General features: G+C 38.9%; 1 protein-coding gene across 4 annotated transcripts in view; it reads left to right on the top strand.

The window, feature by feature from the left end:
• Window positions 1-1648: 1648 nt before the first annotated feature.
• PRKAG2 (protein kinase AMP-activated non-catalytic subunit gamma 2) overlaps window positions 1649-14422 on the top strand; it is a 236458-nt gene continuing 223684 nt past the window's right edge. Inside the window, exons 1-2 of one of the 4 annotated variants that reach the window (XR_014953200.1) lie at window positions 1649-1971; window positions 4182-4331. Coding sequence is in view for 1 of the 4 variants with exons in the window: in XM_085572911.1 (XP_085429037.1) it covers window positions 4304-4331 (28 nt within the window). In the remaining 3 variants the exon portion in view is untranslated. The remainder of the gene's footprint in view (window positions 1972-4181; window positions 4332-14422) is intronic. The other 3 variants (XM_085572911.1, XM_085572912.1, XM_085572913.1) reach the window with 3 other exon arrangements.

Here is a 14422-nt window from a genome sequence, read left to right as displayed (position 1 = left end):
TTGTATGTTTTGCCAGGCTGTACAGAGGGAATATTGTATAGCTTTTCATGCTGTCTCCTGAAGTTTCCTTAGCTAGTCAGACCAGTGAGACCAGTGATTCAGCAAATACTTATTTAGGGGAAGAATCCAAGAGATTATGTATGAAAAGCCATCCTAAAATAGTCAGATCTGCTGGTAATGAGGCTCACGTGAAGGATCAGTGACAGTGTGTTGTATCCTGGTGCATGGATATGGGGTGACACTTGGAACACAGTTACATGACTCCATCAGCCTGGAAGACACCCAATGGCCCAGAGTTCTGGGGCAGCCACAGGTACTGCTGCTGATACTCAGAATGGCCAATTCCTAAGCCATTAAATCCTGTAGCTGAAAGGGATTTTTTTTTTTTCCCACAAAGGGAAATCAACACTAATTTGGTTGTTGAGAGGCTTTGCATGCTGTCATCTGTGAATAGGACCAGTTAGGTCTTGTTAGAGTAGCACAACTTGTCTTAGAAGAATTTAGGCTAAGATTCAGGGCAAAGAAATCAAAAAGAAGGATAACTAGAGAAGCCAGATGAGAATTAAATGAGTTTTGGAAAGCTGAATCGGTTTTTTCCTCAGTCTTTCATGCTTCAAATTATCTACATTTTCTTGTTGGAAATACAAAACTTTTAGTACTAATGCTGTCCTCTGGGGCTGATGAAAGTTGTAGCAAAACAAGTCAGCAAGCTCAAGAGTTTGTTTTTTGGATATCCTAAAACAATCTATGAAGCTTTTTTCAAACTTTATTGGGCACCAGCTGTGCTCCTACATATTTGCTATTTATTGACAGAATGCTTTGATAGTGCAATAATAATAAATTATAAATTATAAATAGTAAATAATAATAAATAATAAATACTTCCTTCTAGCATTGCTGGTGTCAGGAGAGAGAGCACTGTACTCAAGCATCCTGCTCAGAGAGAGATGAGAGCAAACCTAATAAGTTAAAATAAACAGGTTCTGTCCCTTTTCCCATACACAAGATGCAGATAAGATCTACAAACCAGCTAAATATATTAACCCATCCTAATGAAGCAGGAAACAAGTAGTAAGCTGGAATGATGAGTATATGTGATATGGCCCTAAAATCTGCAGGAATATGAGGAAGGAGCCAGTTGTGTTACATACAGTGCCTGGGAGAATTCACAGATCTAAGGATCTTGCTAAGAGTTGTTTTGTCTTAGCAAGGATCACAGTACTGAGCATACAGAGTAATATTGTCATGCTCTCTTCAATTCTCTTCACATTTTTGTCCTTCAGTTTCCAGCCCAAGGTTGTATTATTTTTCCGCATTTCTTAGCCCTTTTAAGTTCTTCTGCAGAGTCTCTCCAGAACTGTGGAAAAGTTGTATTTTAACTTTCAGGTGTTGCTGACTAAATTCCATCTGTTTTTCATGTTCAGAAGTTCTCACTCTTAAGATCTTTGAGTGAGATGCTACATTTTCTAGAATTTCTTTTTACTGAAATAAAACTCCTTGGAATCTGTGGAGGGAGGTAATTGGCCAAACATTCTGTCCAGTGTTGCTCAACTGTGTTCAGATCATTTCAAGGGCTCTGGAGTCTGGGCCAACCTGGGCTGATTTCTTTTCCACTTTGGACTGTTTTGCAAAGTTTGAGAATGAAAACAATCCCATAAACCCAAGAAATCTCATAATTGAATTGGCTTTTTACCAGTGAGCTGTATTACAACTCTACCAAGAGTTTCCTTCCGTCATTGTTTCAAGTCCCTGATAAGAAAAGAAAAAAAGTTTATTTGCAGAGGAGTTCAGTCTCATTATTTCCTTTTTACAGATGTGGAAGTTAAGCACAAAAAGATGAAGTTGTTTGTTCCTGGTCATCCAAGAAAGTGGCAGACAAAAAAAAATAGAAGTGAGGCCTTCAGTGCTTTTTCTGTTGCATCACTCTGTCTTCCTGTTTTGATGAAAACTTCTAGAATGTCATTTTCATAGGTAAGTATGTGAGAAATATTTAGACTTTCTGAATAGTCTGACAAAACCTATGCTATGTCACATAAACTGAGGTTAGATTGAGTTCAGAGACTAGGATTCCAAGCCTTAACTGTGGCATTTATGTTACACAGGGGTTTGTTTTGGTTTATTTTTTGGTTTTTGGGGGTTTTTTTGGTTTGGTTTGGTTCGGTTTGGTTTGTTTTTTTTTTTTGTTGTTGTTGTTTTTGTTTTTGTTTTTGGTAATTTTTTCTCATAGGAGGTATAATCTTTCATCGAAGGTTATCTCAGCCTGTAGCCCCAAATCTGTTGTACAACAGGATTCTGAGCCTTTTTGCATTTTCATACTATAGGGTTTTTTCTGCATTCTCAGGACTGGGCTTTCACTTTTCTAGAACTGAGAAATGCATTTAAAAAATGTATCTGTAACAAGGAAAGGGTGATTATCCAGTAATATTCTATTAGTTCTATTTTGGATCTATTTTTCCATTGGTTTTATAAAAGTATTCTGATTTGCACTAACTGGGTGTAGTTCTTGCTTCTCTGTAGCAATTTTAATCACAGTGGTACCCTTCTTCTTTTTCTTCTATTCCCCCCTCCAATTTCTCCTTTTTTGACTGTTTCAATAACATATCCTAAAAAAATTTCACAACTTCACAACTTCCATAAGCAATCAGACAGTGATTTACAAATTTGTAATTCAGGAGTAGTTGTGTTTCCTACCTTATGCACCTGTGAGAAACTGCAGAGGAGATTATATTCCTATAGCTCAGAGGATAAGAATTAGGAGACATGACTGTCCCTCAAGGTGCTCTTTCCATAAATGTGGATTTTTTTGTTTGATGTCTTAATTTGTTATATACAGTATGTTGATTAAATTCTTAGTCCCACAATCTGTGCCTACTTTATCTGTTTAGATTAGAACCACTTGCAGTCAAACACAGTTTCTTGCTGGCCAATTAAATATCACTACAAGCAGTAATGCCTGACCTCTCTTAGAATTCTCAGGCAAATTGAAAGCAAAACAAGAAAAAAAAATTCCTATCAGCAAGGTACTCTTTGTTGCACTTGTGGTGAACTTGTGAACGAGAGAAATATGTTAGAGTAGGCTGTAAAAAACTGATATTTCTAAAATGCAAGTTTTAGAAGTGTCATAGACTTGATTTCAATAAATGATGGAAACAAAAATAAGATTTTTAATTGGTGTATACAGTAGCCAAGAGCTGTGCAGTTGCATGTAAACTTACTCCTTATTTTAGCATGATCAAGACTGATATGATTAAAATGCTCAAGGCAATTTTGGGGCCTGTTAAATTAAATGAACGACTGCAGGAAGCCATTATTTCACTATCTGAAAATGCCAAGCTCTGAAAGAAGCGAACTGCCTAAGGAAAATTGTGAAATTGGAAGATAAATACTACAGAAATTGATCCTGAAGAGACATTGTGCTATTCTAGGGAATAGCATGTTAATAGCAGGAGAATTCTATGTGAGCTGTGAGATGCCCCCTGGTGTATTTCTGCTGAGACATTGTATATTGTCAGAGCAGGAGAAAACACCAGGACAGAACACCCAAAGTATTGACAGAGCATCAGAAAGTGCAAAAGGCACAGGAAGCTACGTAAGGACACAAAGCTGCAGAGGAGGGATTGATAGCAATGCCATTTAGCATCTAACTGCCATTTACAAGAAGCATTAGCTGTAAAATACTCAGATTTAGGTAACATTTTCAGTAGTAGGGATTAGAGGATGCTATGTGGTGACGGGGATCCAGCTGGGGAAGGGGTCAGCAGCATTTTATGGATGCTATAGATGGAAGGGAGGTTGGAGAGGCTTTGATGAGCCCCAGAGAAAGGAGTTCCATTCTTCACCATGAAATCTCTTTGATAGAGAGCATTGTGAGGGTTATGGGGATCCCCAAACTTGCCTGTGCAACCGTGTGTCTGAATTCCTCTTACCACAAATCCCAATATGCTCTGTCTTCTTCCTTCTTGTTTCCTAGAAAATTCTACTTTTTTGGGGCAACTGAGAAGAGGAAAAAGCAGGGAAGGGACAGGAGAAAATGAACTATTTCAGCAGAGGGGGAGGGAGGAGTAGAAGCCCAAGAGGAAGACTTTAGAGAGCAAGGATTTCTGTTCCTGTTACTGGGGTCAGAAATCACTGCTCCCAAGAACCAATGCTCTGACAGTAATGCCTGCTCCCTTTGCTTGCAGGAACAGCAGTGGCTGGGAAGGTGAAAATCAAATATGGCCTGTGTGCCTTGATGTCTGTGTGTAATCCAGAGCTCTAAGCAGAGTCCCTGTGTCCCAGGGAGTGGTGCAGTGACTACTGGGACATGCTCTTAGAGGAGCCCTGGATTTCAGGTAAAATTTTAAGTAAAGTGTCATTTGTTACAGAAATGCTAGTAATTAGCAGTAGTATCTTGAATATGATAAGAAGAGAAAGAAGTGGAAATATTTCAAGGTCTGAGATTAGGCTGGTTGGCACACAGAGGATTTAGAAAAGTCAGGATTTTCTTGGAACAGTCTTGTCAAAGAAGAGAGAAAAAAACAGTGATGGGGTAAGAGAAATTAGAATTCTGTTGCCTCTAAATTGGTATGATGGCTCTTCTCCAAACTTAAGTGGCAGTTCTAGATGCTAGGAAGTTGTTCTGTGGTGTTGATTATCCAGAACCTTTCAAGAAATAAAGTCACATAAACCATAAGGACCTAAATATGTGTAGACAAGAGCAGAATCAAAAGCAGGCAATTCTAAGAGTTTGGGGTGGAGCTCCTGAACTATAAATTACCTGTTTATAACTGGAATTTAGTATTTGCAACTCTCTTTTGGAGGATAACAAAAAACTGCATTTGTTGCTTAATTCAAGAAGAAAAAGAGTATTATAAACTATTTTCATAAGTAAATTAATCCATGCCCTTGTAATGGAAAAAAAAAGTATATAATTTTGTATCATTAAGAGAAAATACCAGTGGTTGAGCCAGGTATCTGATTTTAATGTCTACATATTTGGGAGATTTTTTACTAATGAAAGCTTTGGTTCTCTTCTGGATTAAATAAGTGAGGACAGGGAAGTGAGGACATTAAGGCAAAATCCCTTCGAACAGACCAATACTGACTGTAAAAAAAATTCATTTCAGCACTCAGTTGCATAAACATCTGTTGTAAACAAAACAATCCTGGTAGTGTTCTTACAGCCTTTGTTGCCAAACAAAGAAGATAAAAATTTCAGATTGTAATGAAAGCCTCCACTTCTTATGATCACAAGAATAAAGCCTTAAATATTTGACAAATACATAAAATTATGGCTCATCCCACAGAGTTAAATTAAAAATAAAAAATAAGTGAAAAGAGAAGGGGAAATAACTTCTAGTATTTTTTAACAAAGCCATTCTTCTGATTTTACAAAAATCAGCTCTGGGTTTTGTTAGTGCTCAGGCTAGTAATGCTGAGCATAAGTCCCAAATATGTTGTCTGGCAGTGCACCAGTTTGAGTTAAACCAAAATATATTATCCATTCTCCTAAATGCAAGCTTCTGCTGCACCAGATTTTGAAACCCAGTTATTTGATAGTTACAAAGCAATACCAGATGGTGACTGTAGATTGGCTGGAATTTGTGGTCTCTCTCGTCTTGCCACATGTTTCACCACTTGCAATCTACTAAATTATATTGTTCAGTTATTTGTCTCCTTGGCTCAATATTCCTTTTCTTTCATGTTGTGGACTGGTGCAATTCTTCATGGTTTCACTAGGTGGGTCCCCACAACAGTGCACTGGGGAAGCAAACTGTTGAGCAGTCTGAACACACTCAGGTAACTTTATCTCACAGTCAGCTTTATTTACACTTCCTTTGGTAGAACTTCACTACAGCACGTGTTTTGATGTACAATCTGGTGATCACTGTGTTGGGAAGTTGTCAGAAAGGGGCTGTTTCTTCCTAGGACTATTACATCTCAAACTTACCTATTTCAGATTGAATTTAAAACCAATGTAGAGTTTTTGATAGCCAATTAGGTTTAGTCCCATCAATTTTTGCAATTATTTTGCCTTTCAAAGGTTGATGAAAAGCTGGTGATCAGCAGCATTACATATATCCTTCATTTTCAAAATTGCATCAATTTTAATGCTTTGATACTTTTTATATTAGTCAAAACCAAACAAAACATACTTTCCATGTGTGTGCAGTATTAACTTGATGCCTTAAAGATCTAGAAATAAAGCAACACACTTTCAAGACAATATTAGTATCGGAGGTATTATAAAGGCTGGTCTTTACTGGAGGCCTCCAAGGGGCAGATATGGAAAAGTGCCCACCCCACATAGGGTGAATACAGTTCTATAAATGTAGCAAATTAGCAAAATTGTCAAGAATCACCAATTAGAACCATAAGTGATGAAGTAATTCCCCCTTTTTGCTTCCACAACTTCTGTAGCCCCCTTTTAGATAGGAACTGAAATTTTTATGAAAATGTGTCTCAAAGAGCTGGTTTCAACCTTGGCTCCAAGAGAGCCAAGATAGGATAGGGGCCTTGGACCCACGGTATTTGGAGCCTCTGGAATGTGTTTTGTCTTTCTGCCTGTCAGGGTAGGGAAGAGATAGTGAAAAGTATTGGAGCTAGCTACAGATACAATAATAGGCTACAGAGCTACAATTCTATGTGTAAAGAATATAGAGAATAGAGAAAAGCAAAAAAGGCAAAAGTCAATTCGCTACAATTCTGTGTGTAAAGAATATAGAGAATATATAAAAGCAAAAAAAGGCAAAACTCAATTTTGCATCAATTTACTAGTGTTAAAGACTTTTTAGCTACAATCTTTAAAAAAATTTCTTTCCAATCATTTTATATGTGTATATTTAACATGGAAAAGTATTTACCCCCTAGACCTAACCAAGACAAAACCCAACACAAAACTTCAGACCTCTGTATCCAATGTCCCATAGAGAAGAAACGGGAAAAAATAAATTATATATTAACAATATTTTTCCTGTCCATGGTACTCTGACTGAGGATGCAAGTGGCTTCTTTACTGTCTCAGATTGTGTCTTCACCCTGAAAAGAGAGAGGATCCTTTAACCTGCAGAGAGCTCTGTACTGTCATGTCCTGGCTGTTTCTGACCTTCAAACTTGTACACTTAAAGCCATGGCTCTTTATTGTGTAGTCTGTAACACTAATTTAACTTAGTTAACTCTTACTCTGGGAGACTTCTCTAAGGGTAAGTTCAGTGCCCACTTCTCATATCTTGACACCTACAGAAAAAAAATCAAAGCAGAGAATTTTCATTATGGTGAGGTTTGGGATTTTTTTTTCTTCCTCCTTTGCTCCCCTCTTATCCAGTGATTTGTTTAATCTTTTTATTTGACATGATTAGACAATTCATGTACTAGTCTATCAAGAAGCACCAATTTGGATTGAACTAAAGATTTTATTACTTGTGATTTATGTTTAAAGGGCAAAAAAAGGTTTCAAAAATTCTTACATTACGTATTACAGAGATAAACTGAAAATCAAAATTGATTGTTTTCTTGCTTAGTAACCAACTTTCATTAAATGAAATTCATAATCATTATTAACTATATTTAAAGTCAGAAAATCTTGTTTTTTCAAATGGAAGATGAAAAAGGCTGTCACAGTACACATAAACATGGTAGTACTTTATGTCAGAGATGTGGTTCAAAAGTCATCCACAGGAGTGACTTTAACATCTGATTTCCTGTTTTTGGCAAGTAGGTAGATAGAACCTTCTGTGTTTTACCCAAACTAGTTTTAATAGTCTCTTTCTCCTCATTTTGATGGCAAGACCCAACCTGGGAAAAACTAGCTTTTGTACTGTTTTAGTTGACTTATGTCTCTAAATTAAAATTATGAGCTCCAGTAGTTATCTCTCCATTATCAAACTTGCATTGGTTACAATCCCTCTTCTTCAGCTGGAGTCCAAATCTTCATTTAGGCTGAGTGCAAATGCTCTAGGAATCCAGGGCAATGAAGAGTGATGAGAATTACAATAAAAGCCTGATTCAGAATTGGAAAGAGCTTGTGTGTCTGAGTCAGGAGACTTGATGTACATAGGGGGATCTCATGCTCTCCTGGATTAGACCCTTCTGTGTCCCTGGGCAATGACCAGAGTGTGCTGGGAGTGCTCATCATTCCACTTGCAGAGTAACAAACCACACAGCCAGACACACTGTATGAGCTTGGTTTGCTCACATTTGTCTGGCACCATCATTTCTTCTGGGAAAATGGCAAAAGCAAATAGCAACTTGTCTGTTTGCATGTGGGTGTGAGCCTTCTGAGAATGCAGAATCTGGCACCATGCACAAGCGAAGTTCAAACGTCCTCGAGCTATGAGTTGTTGACATCGTCTCTCAGAATTGACATATAAAATACTTTAAGCAGTTTTGGTGCTACCTTATCTCAACATTGCCTTCAAAACCTATCATGATTCCCAAGTCACCAAGTCACCCTGACTGGGGAAATGTGCTTACAGCAAAGGGTGTTAACATTTGCTTATCCCACTTGTCTGCAGGCAGAGGATAACAGCGCTTATAGCCTCTTCAGGATCCTGGGAGAGAAAAAGCAACTCCATTAAATGCTTGTGTCTTGCTGCCCCACAGTGGCTGTGTTTACAAAAGGAATAATCACAACAAAGGCAATGGCGAACACTTCAAATAGTAGTAGTTTCTCAGTGAGGTTATAACTCTGCAAAACAGATACTGCATTGGCATGTTTCTGTGTTTACTAGGCTGAGTTTGAATGCAATTAAGCATGGCTGGTGTTATCACACTTATGCTACCAGTGATGGACCTGTACTCCTTTAGAGGAGTAGAGAAGTGCCAAGTATCACTCTTGTAATGAAATCAGGGGAAGGTAAATACACCATCCAACTATTCCAAGGCCTCTTGAGGCTGAGAGTCAGCAAGCAAACCTTGGCTACACCACCAAAAATGTGAATTGTTAATAGAGGATTCAAGTGGTAGGCATCCTCTGGGCTACAGCAGGATTTAACAAATACCTGTGAATGAAATGTTCAAAAGGACTCCAAGGCAAAGCTTGACTGCAACTTGGAGTGTGCACAGAGGGAAAAGAGAAAGCAGTCCAGGATCATGTTACTCATCTGATTGCAACTGGGCTCTGTTTTCAGCGCTGCCCCCAGGGCTTTACCTGATCTATCCAAATAAGTCTGCACTTCCCACCCTGCAATCATTCATACATAAACAACTCTAAATACTTTTCTGACTGTTCCGCCAGTTTCAGCTCTTCTTGCTTATTCAGTGCCTACACTCCTGCCAAAAAAACAAACTGAGCTCATGTGGGTTGTGGTTGGGGGCAGAGGCAGGCAACAGTGGTCTGCCCATTTCCTTTGTTTTCAGTGCTTCTCTTTGGCCTTTCCTTGGGTAGAATCCAAGGGATGGATCATTGCTGGTTCCATCATGATGCAGACGGAACAGACATCACTTGTCAAACAATGACAGCTTTATGAAGCTTAACAACCTCAGCCAAAGTCTTGATGCTATCATCAGTCATGCCTTTCATCCCAGTCCCTGCAGGTGACTGCAGCTGGCAGCAGATCTTTTGACAGTCAGATTCTCTATGTTATCTCTTTTGGACCAAGCCTGTAAATAATTGGACAGGAAGATCTGGGAAAGAGATATGCTGTTTCAAGGCATAAATAACATCATGCTGAGTGCTACAGAAAGCTTACATTTAATTTAGTTTGATTTGGTTCAAATGTGGTCATCTGGTTTGGCCTGCAACCATGACTTCTGTAGATTTATGCTCAATTTCTTCTTAGACCAGTGACTGTCATATACAAATCATTTCACTGTACCTCCATTCCTCAGGTCTTCAGTGGGAATAAGATGTTCTTACAGGAAATGGAGATAAAGAGTGATGGGATAAGGAGTTTGTGAGATTTTCTGATTTCCTAGTAATACAGATCCATATACATAGCTGAAACATAGGGCTGAAATGCCAAGAGTCTGTGCTACTAACAACAAAGAAATGTGGAGAGTATTGCTGGTACCCTGCCATGAAATCATGTGTTCTACCCCATGGAGAAAGCCAGACCATGCAAAGTTAAAACTGCTTAAGCTTTCAGAGATCAAGTGAACTTAAGTTTTGAGTACTCTGTCTGGCAAAGTCACTGTGATGGTGAGAGTTATAAGGAAGAAATGTTTTACAATGAGGGTGGTGAGGCACTGGCACAGGTTGCTCACTGAGGTGATGGATGTCCCATCCTTGAAACATTCAAGGTCAGCTTGGCTGGGGCTCTGAGCAATTGGTCTGGTTGAAGATGTCCTTGCTTGTTGCTGGGGCTAGATAAGCTTTAAAGGTCCCCTCCAACAACTCAAAGCATTCTGTGACTGTGTGCTTTAAAGAAATTAAATTCTTCTATTTCCTTTTAGCCAATTGTGACGATGACTCAGAGCTTCATTTTAGGTCACAAAATATTTTTGATAGTGATCAACTTCACCTTTTAATCTGCACCTATTAGCCCAAAGCTGGTTTTTTTTTTTTTTTGCTTCCAACACACCAAAAACACCCACCTAAATGGAAAAAAAAAAAAAAAAAAAGAAAAAAAAAAAAGAAGGAAAATGACCTCGACTAAGGACACACACACACACATTCACATTTGCCTTTTTTTATTCTCCCACCCTTTTCCACAGAGGGGCAATTCCAGCTACCTGACCTTTTCTGGGATAGAATCTGGGAGGTGATTTCATTTTTGCTGTGGTAAGAGGAACAGTAGACCCCCAGCAACAACAGCATCCTGCCAGCTAGTGCTACCACCAGAGTATCAGCAGGAGCTGTGAGCCTGAGGACAAGCAGCTCCTCAACAGCTACAGATCAGGGGCAGTAAAGCAGCATTAGATGGTTTGACCTATGGCATTTTATGATATTTACTTGGTTCCCAGAAGTCTGGGAGGCTCTGGAGTCCTTGGCATCAGGCTGAGCCAGGAAGATAGATTAACTGAAGGACTCTTACTGTTTTGTCTTGGGTGAGGCCTTGTGGGCAGCCAGCTGTTTTATTTTGTGTATTGCACAAAAGGTTCTTTAAATCTGTGTGTTCTAGGGATGAAGGCTTGGAAGTGAGAGGGTAAACTGGGATTTGTTTTTCTTTACACAGCAACCTTCACTAGCCAACAATATTATCAAAAGCAGACAGAAGAGAGAAATTCCCTCAAAGCAATGCTCATGCTCAATTCCCTGTCATGGAAAGTTTCAACCAGAAGGGTCAGTCCAATATGGTGCTAAGAGCCTGATTATAAAATTCACTTGCTGCCTGTCCCTGGCTGTCACAGGTCACTGCTGGAGCCATGTAATATGCTGAACATATTGAAGTTCTGAAAGTCAGGATTCAAAAGTCTAACACTGTAGTTTGATTAAAATTATCATCCTTATGTGTACACAGGGAGCTCTGCTGACTTCAGTGAGAGAAAAGTATAATACTAAAATTAAATGCTTATCTGTTTGCAGATAGTAGATAATGGGTGTCCTCCTGTCAGGAGACAGCCTGAACAAAAACAGGAGACACTGTGGTCTTAGGGATATTTGTGTAAACCACATTCAGTGGGCTTTCTTAGCTCATCCTTTTATAGTGCCATGCTCTTGTAACACAGTCCTTACTTTTTCACATTTTAAACCAGAAAAATTATTGTGTGCTCTCTGCAGTATAGCTCTTCCTGCCAAAGCTGCCTTGGAACAGAAGGAAAAGCCAGCTTTGCTTTCCCAGCTATGGCTTTTTAAAACATTTTTGTCTGAATCTGTTAGGCTCCCAGAGAATGTTCCATGGATATGTAGCATATTATGTTATTACTGCAGTCTATCTGTGTTAAACCCCTTATCATTCCACAGCCCTTTGAAATAGGGAAGGATGGTAAGTCCTGGTTTACAAATGAGAAAACAGTAGCACAGCACTATACCCCTGTAAGATTTCTCTTGGGCAAAATTCCCACACAGGAAGAGCCTGTTGCCTTCTTTGTCCTTGCCTCAGACCATTAATGTCAGGGATGTGAATGAACCACGTGGGATTGTGTCCATGCTGGAGACAGGGGCCAAGAAGATATAACCAGACCTGCTCCCACTTTTTTCAGTAAAAACTGTGAGCACACAGTACTCTGGAAAGGTGTATCTTAAGTGATTTGGAGTAGGCACCCTCTAACTGCTTGTAAGAAAACTGCCAGGGATTTTGGTATTTGTATGCAAGTCTTGTCCTGGTTTTGTTTTCATATGCAGTAATGACAAAAATTAAAACTGATAAACATATTCACAAGTTAATGAATAACTTTCTTAACAGTGTTGGCCTTCAGATTGCCAGTAGGAAGTATTTAAGCTCATAGAGTAGTCTCAGAATTCTTATTCCAGCTTCCTTGCACACCTGTCTGTCTGGACTGATAAAATCTTTGAGGTTTTCCTCACAGCTGCTAAGAGATAGAAACTTTAATGGCATGTGTACATACGTGTACAGCTAGGTTAAAGTCCATACAGCTAAAAGAAAGTCAGGTCTCAGGTTTCCAGGTTTATATATAGATTTTTTTCTGATGCAATAAAATGAAAAACAAACCCATAAAGCATGTGGACCCATCCCAAACTGCAGGTGAACACACTTTAAACCCAAAGAAAATGTAAACAGAAAAGTGCTTGTCACCTTCAGGCTTCTGTCCTAGATTCACCCAGACCGTTCCAAACTGTTTTGGCTTTTCCCGTCAAGTTTCTGTATATAGTTAGTAAATGATATCTTACTAATGTAGAACTAGAGATGTAATTTATATTGTCAGTGTAAAAACTGGCATTGTAGTTGTGACTCTCAACCTCCAACCCCTCCATTACTTCACTGTTTGCCACTGCTTGGACTAAAACTTGCTGAGCAAGTGTAGCTTTTCACCCCAGGAATTTGTGCTGTCTGCCAGGGGCTTGGGCCTTGCAACTCAGTGGTAGATTTCCCTTGTGACTTGAGCAAGTCCCACAGTTGGTGTGCAATAAATATTCTAGGAGCTTGCCATTTACCCCCCAAGGAACAGATCCACAATGCTGAAAGGAGTGCTGACTCCATATGTCACCTGTGCAGAATCTGTTTTACCACTAGAGAAGATCTGGGGATAAAACAATACTTAAACCCAGAAGATTTTCAATAATGGAAAAAATTACAAAAATATACAGGATAGGTCACTAGGATTATGTTTGTCAATAAAGCCCTTTCATAGGTGTTCCAACATCTTGTGCAGGGTGACAGACTGATTAGTTTCTGCTGTCCACATCAGATTTGGCTTACCTAGAAACTTGAGAGCTGCTTTTTTCATGTCCTAGTGATAAAGAGGTTACTCAGAGTCTGGAATAGCTGTTCCAACTGAAGCAGAATATCTTGTCACCTACCCCTGATAACATTTTCCCTTATCTCTTACAATAGGGCACTCAAATTAATGAAGGAGATAAGGTTATTATTGTACTCTGTAAAAGCCTTATTTTCCTGTTGTACAGTTTGATTAGAACATATTCTTGGTTTCAGTTTTGAATTAGTTTTGGTTTTGGCTGGGGTTTTTTTTCCCCTTACAGGTCCCTTCAGACAGGGTGAAAATTTTTGCAAATCATAGCTTATAAATATATAATGTGCAATTCATAAATAATAAATTATTATTATAATTCCATTTCAGAATACGGATGAAATTAGCTCAGTTTTTTGGAATTCAATGCAATTAATTTTTTTAAAAATGTAATGAAGATAAATGGATAGCAAAAATGGGAATTGAAGCGTTTGGAAGTTTCAAGTTTCTAGGAACTCTTAATTTCAAGGGCCTTTTTCCTCCTTAGCCCCTGCTTAGCAGAGAGATGGGAGAGTTTAGCCACCAGATACACAACACCCAAGTGCTCTTTGGTTTTGTGTGCAGGGTTGGGTATGGGAGTGTAGAGCCCTCAGATCTTTACACCTCTGCTGTAACCTTTCTCAGGTGTTTTTACTTTGTGTGCCTTTGAACTTGGTACAGAATAAACATATCCCCAGGATGGTGTGAAGCCCTGGAACACAGTCCTCCTTGCACTAACATTGGCTGTACCAGACATAACAGTGCAAAGTTCAGGCAGCTTGTTGAAGACTGAACTGGACTGTTCTGATAAGATTTTCTTTATCTTATCAAAAGTCTCCCAATGAACTGGTGACTCCTGACTGCTTCTTGGCCTCTGGTTCCTTGGCTCAGTCTCTGTCTTCAGACTGCATGAATCAGTTTGCAGTTCTCTGGCTACTGTTTTCTAATTATCTGCCTATTTTTTCCTCTGGTCATTTTTATCTGTAACTATGTTAGGAATGTTTTGGTTTACAAAACTCTGACTTGCCTTAATCCATATCAGAATAAAACATTTCTCTCTCACATTTTCCTAGATCTGTCTCTAAATGTAGCCACAAAAATTTTGATTGCTGTGTGTACTTACCCTGGCCATTTTGAGTTCCCTGCCACCTCATTT

The sequence above is a fragment of the Lonchura striata genome, chromosome 2 (assembly GCF_050655825.1).
Source record: "Lonchura striata isolate lonStrDom1 chromosome 2, ASM5065582v1, whole genome shotgun sequence".
In the NCBI taxonomy this organism is placed as follows: domain Eukaryota; kingdom Metazoa; phylum Chordata; class Aves; order Passeriformes; family Estrildidae; genus Lonchura; species Lonchura striata.
Note: the sequence above shows the minus strand (reverse complement) of the source record. Positions and strands in the feature narration are given on the sequence as shown.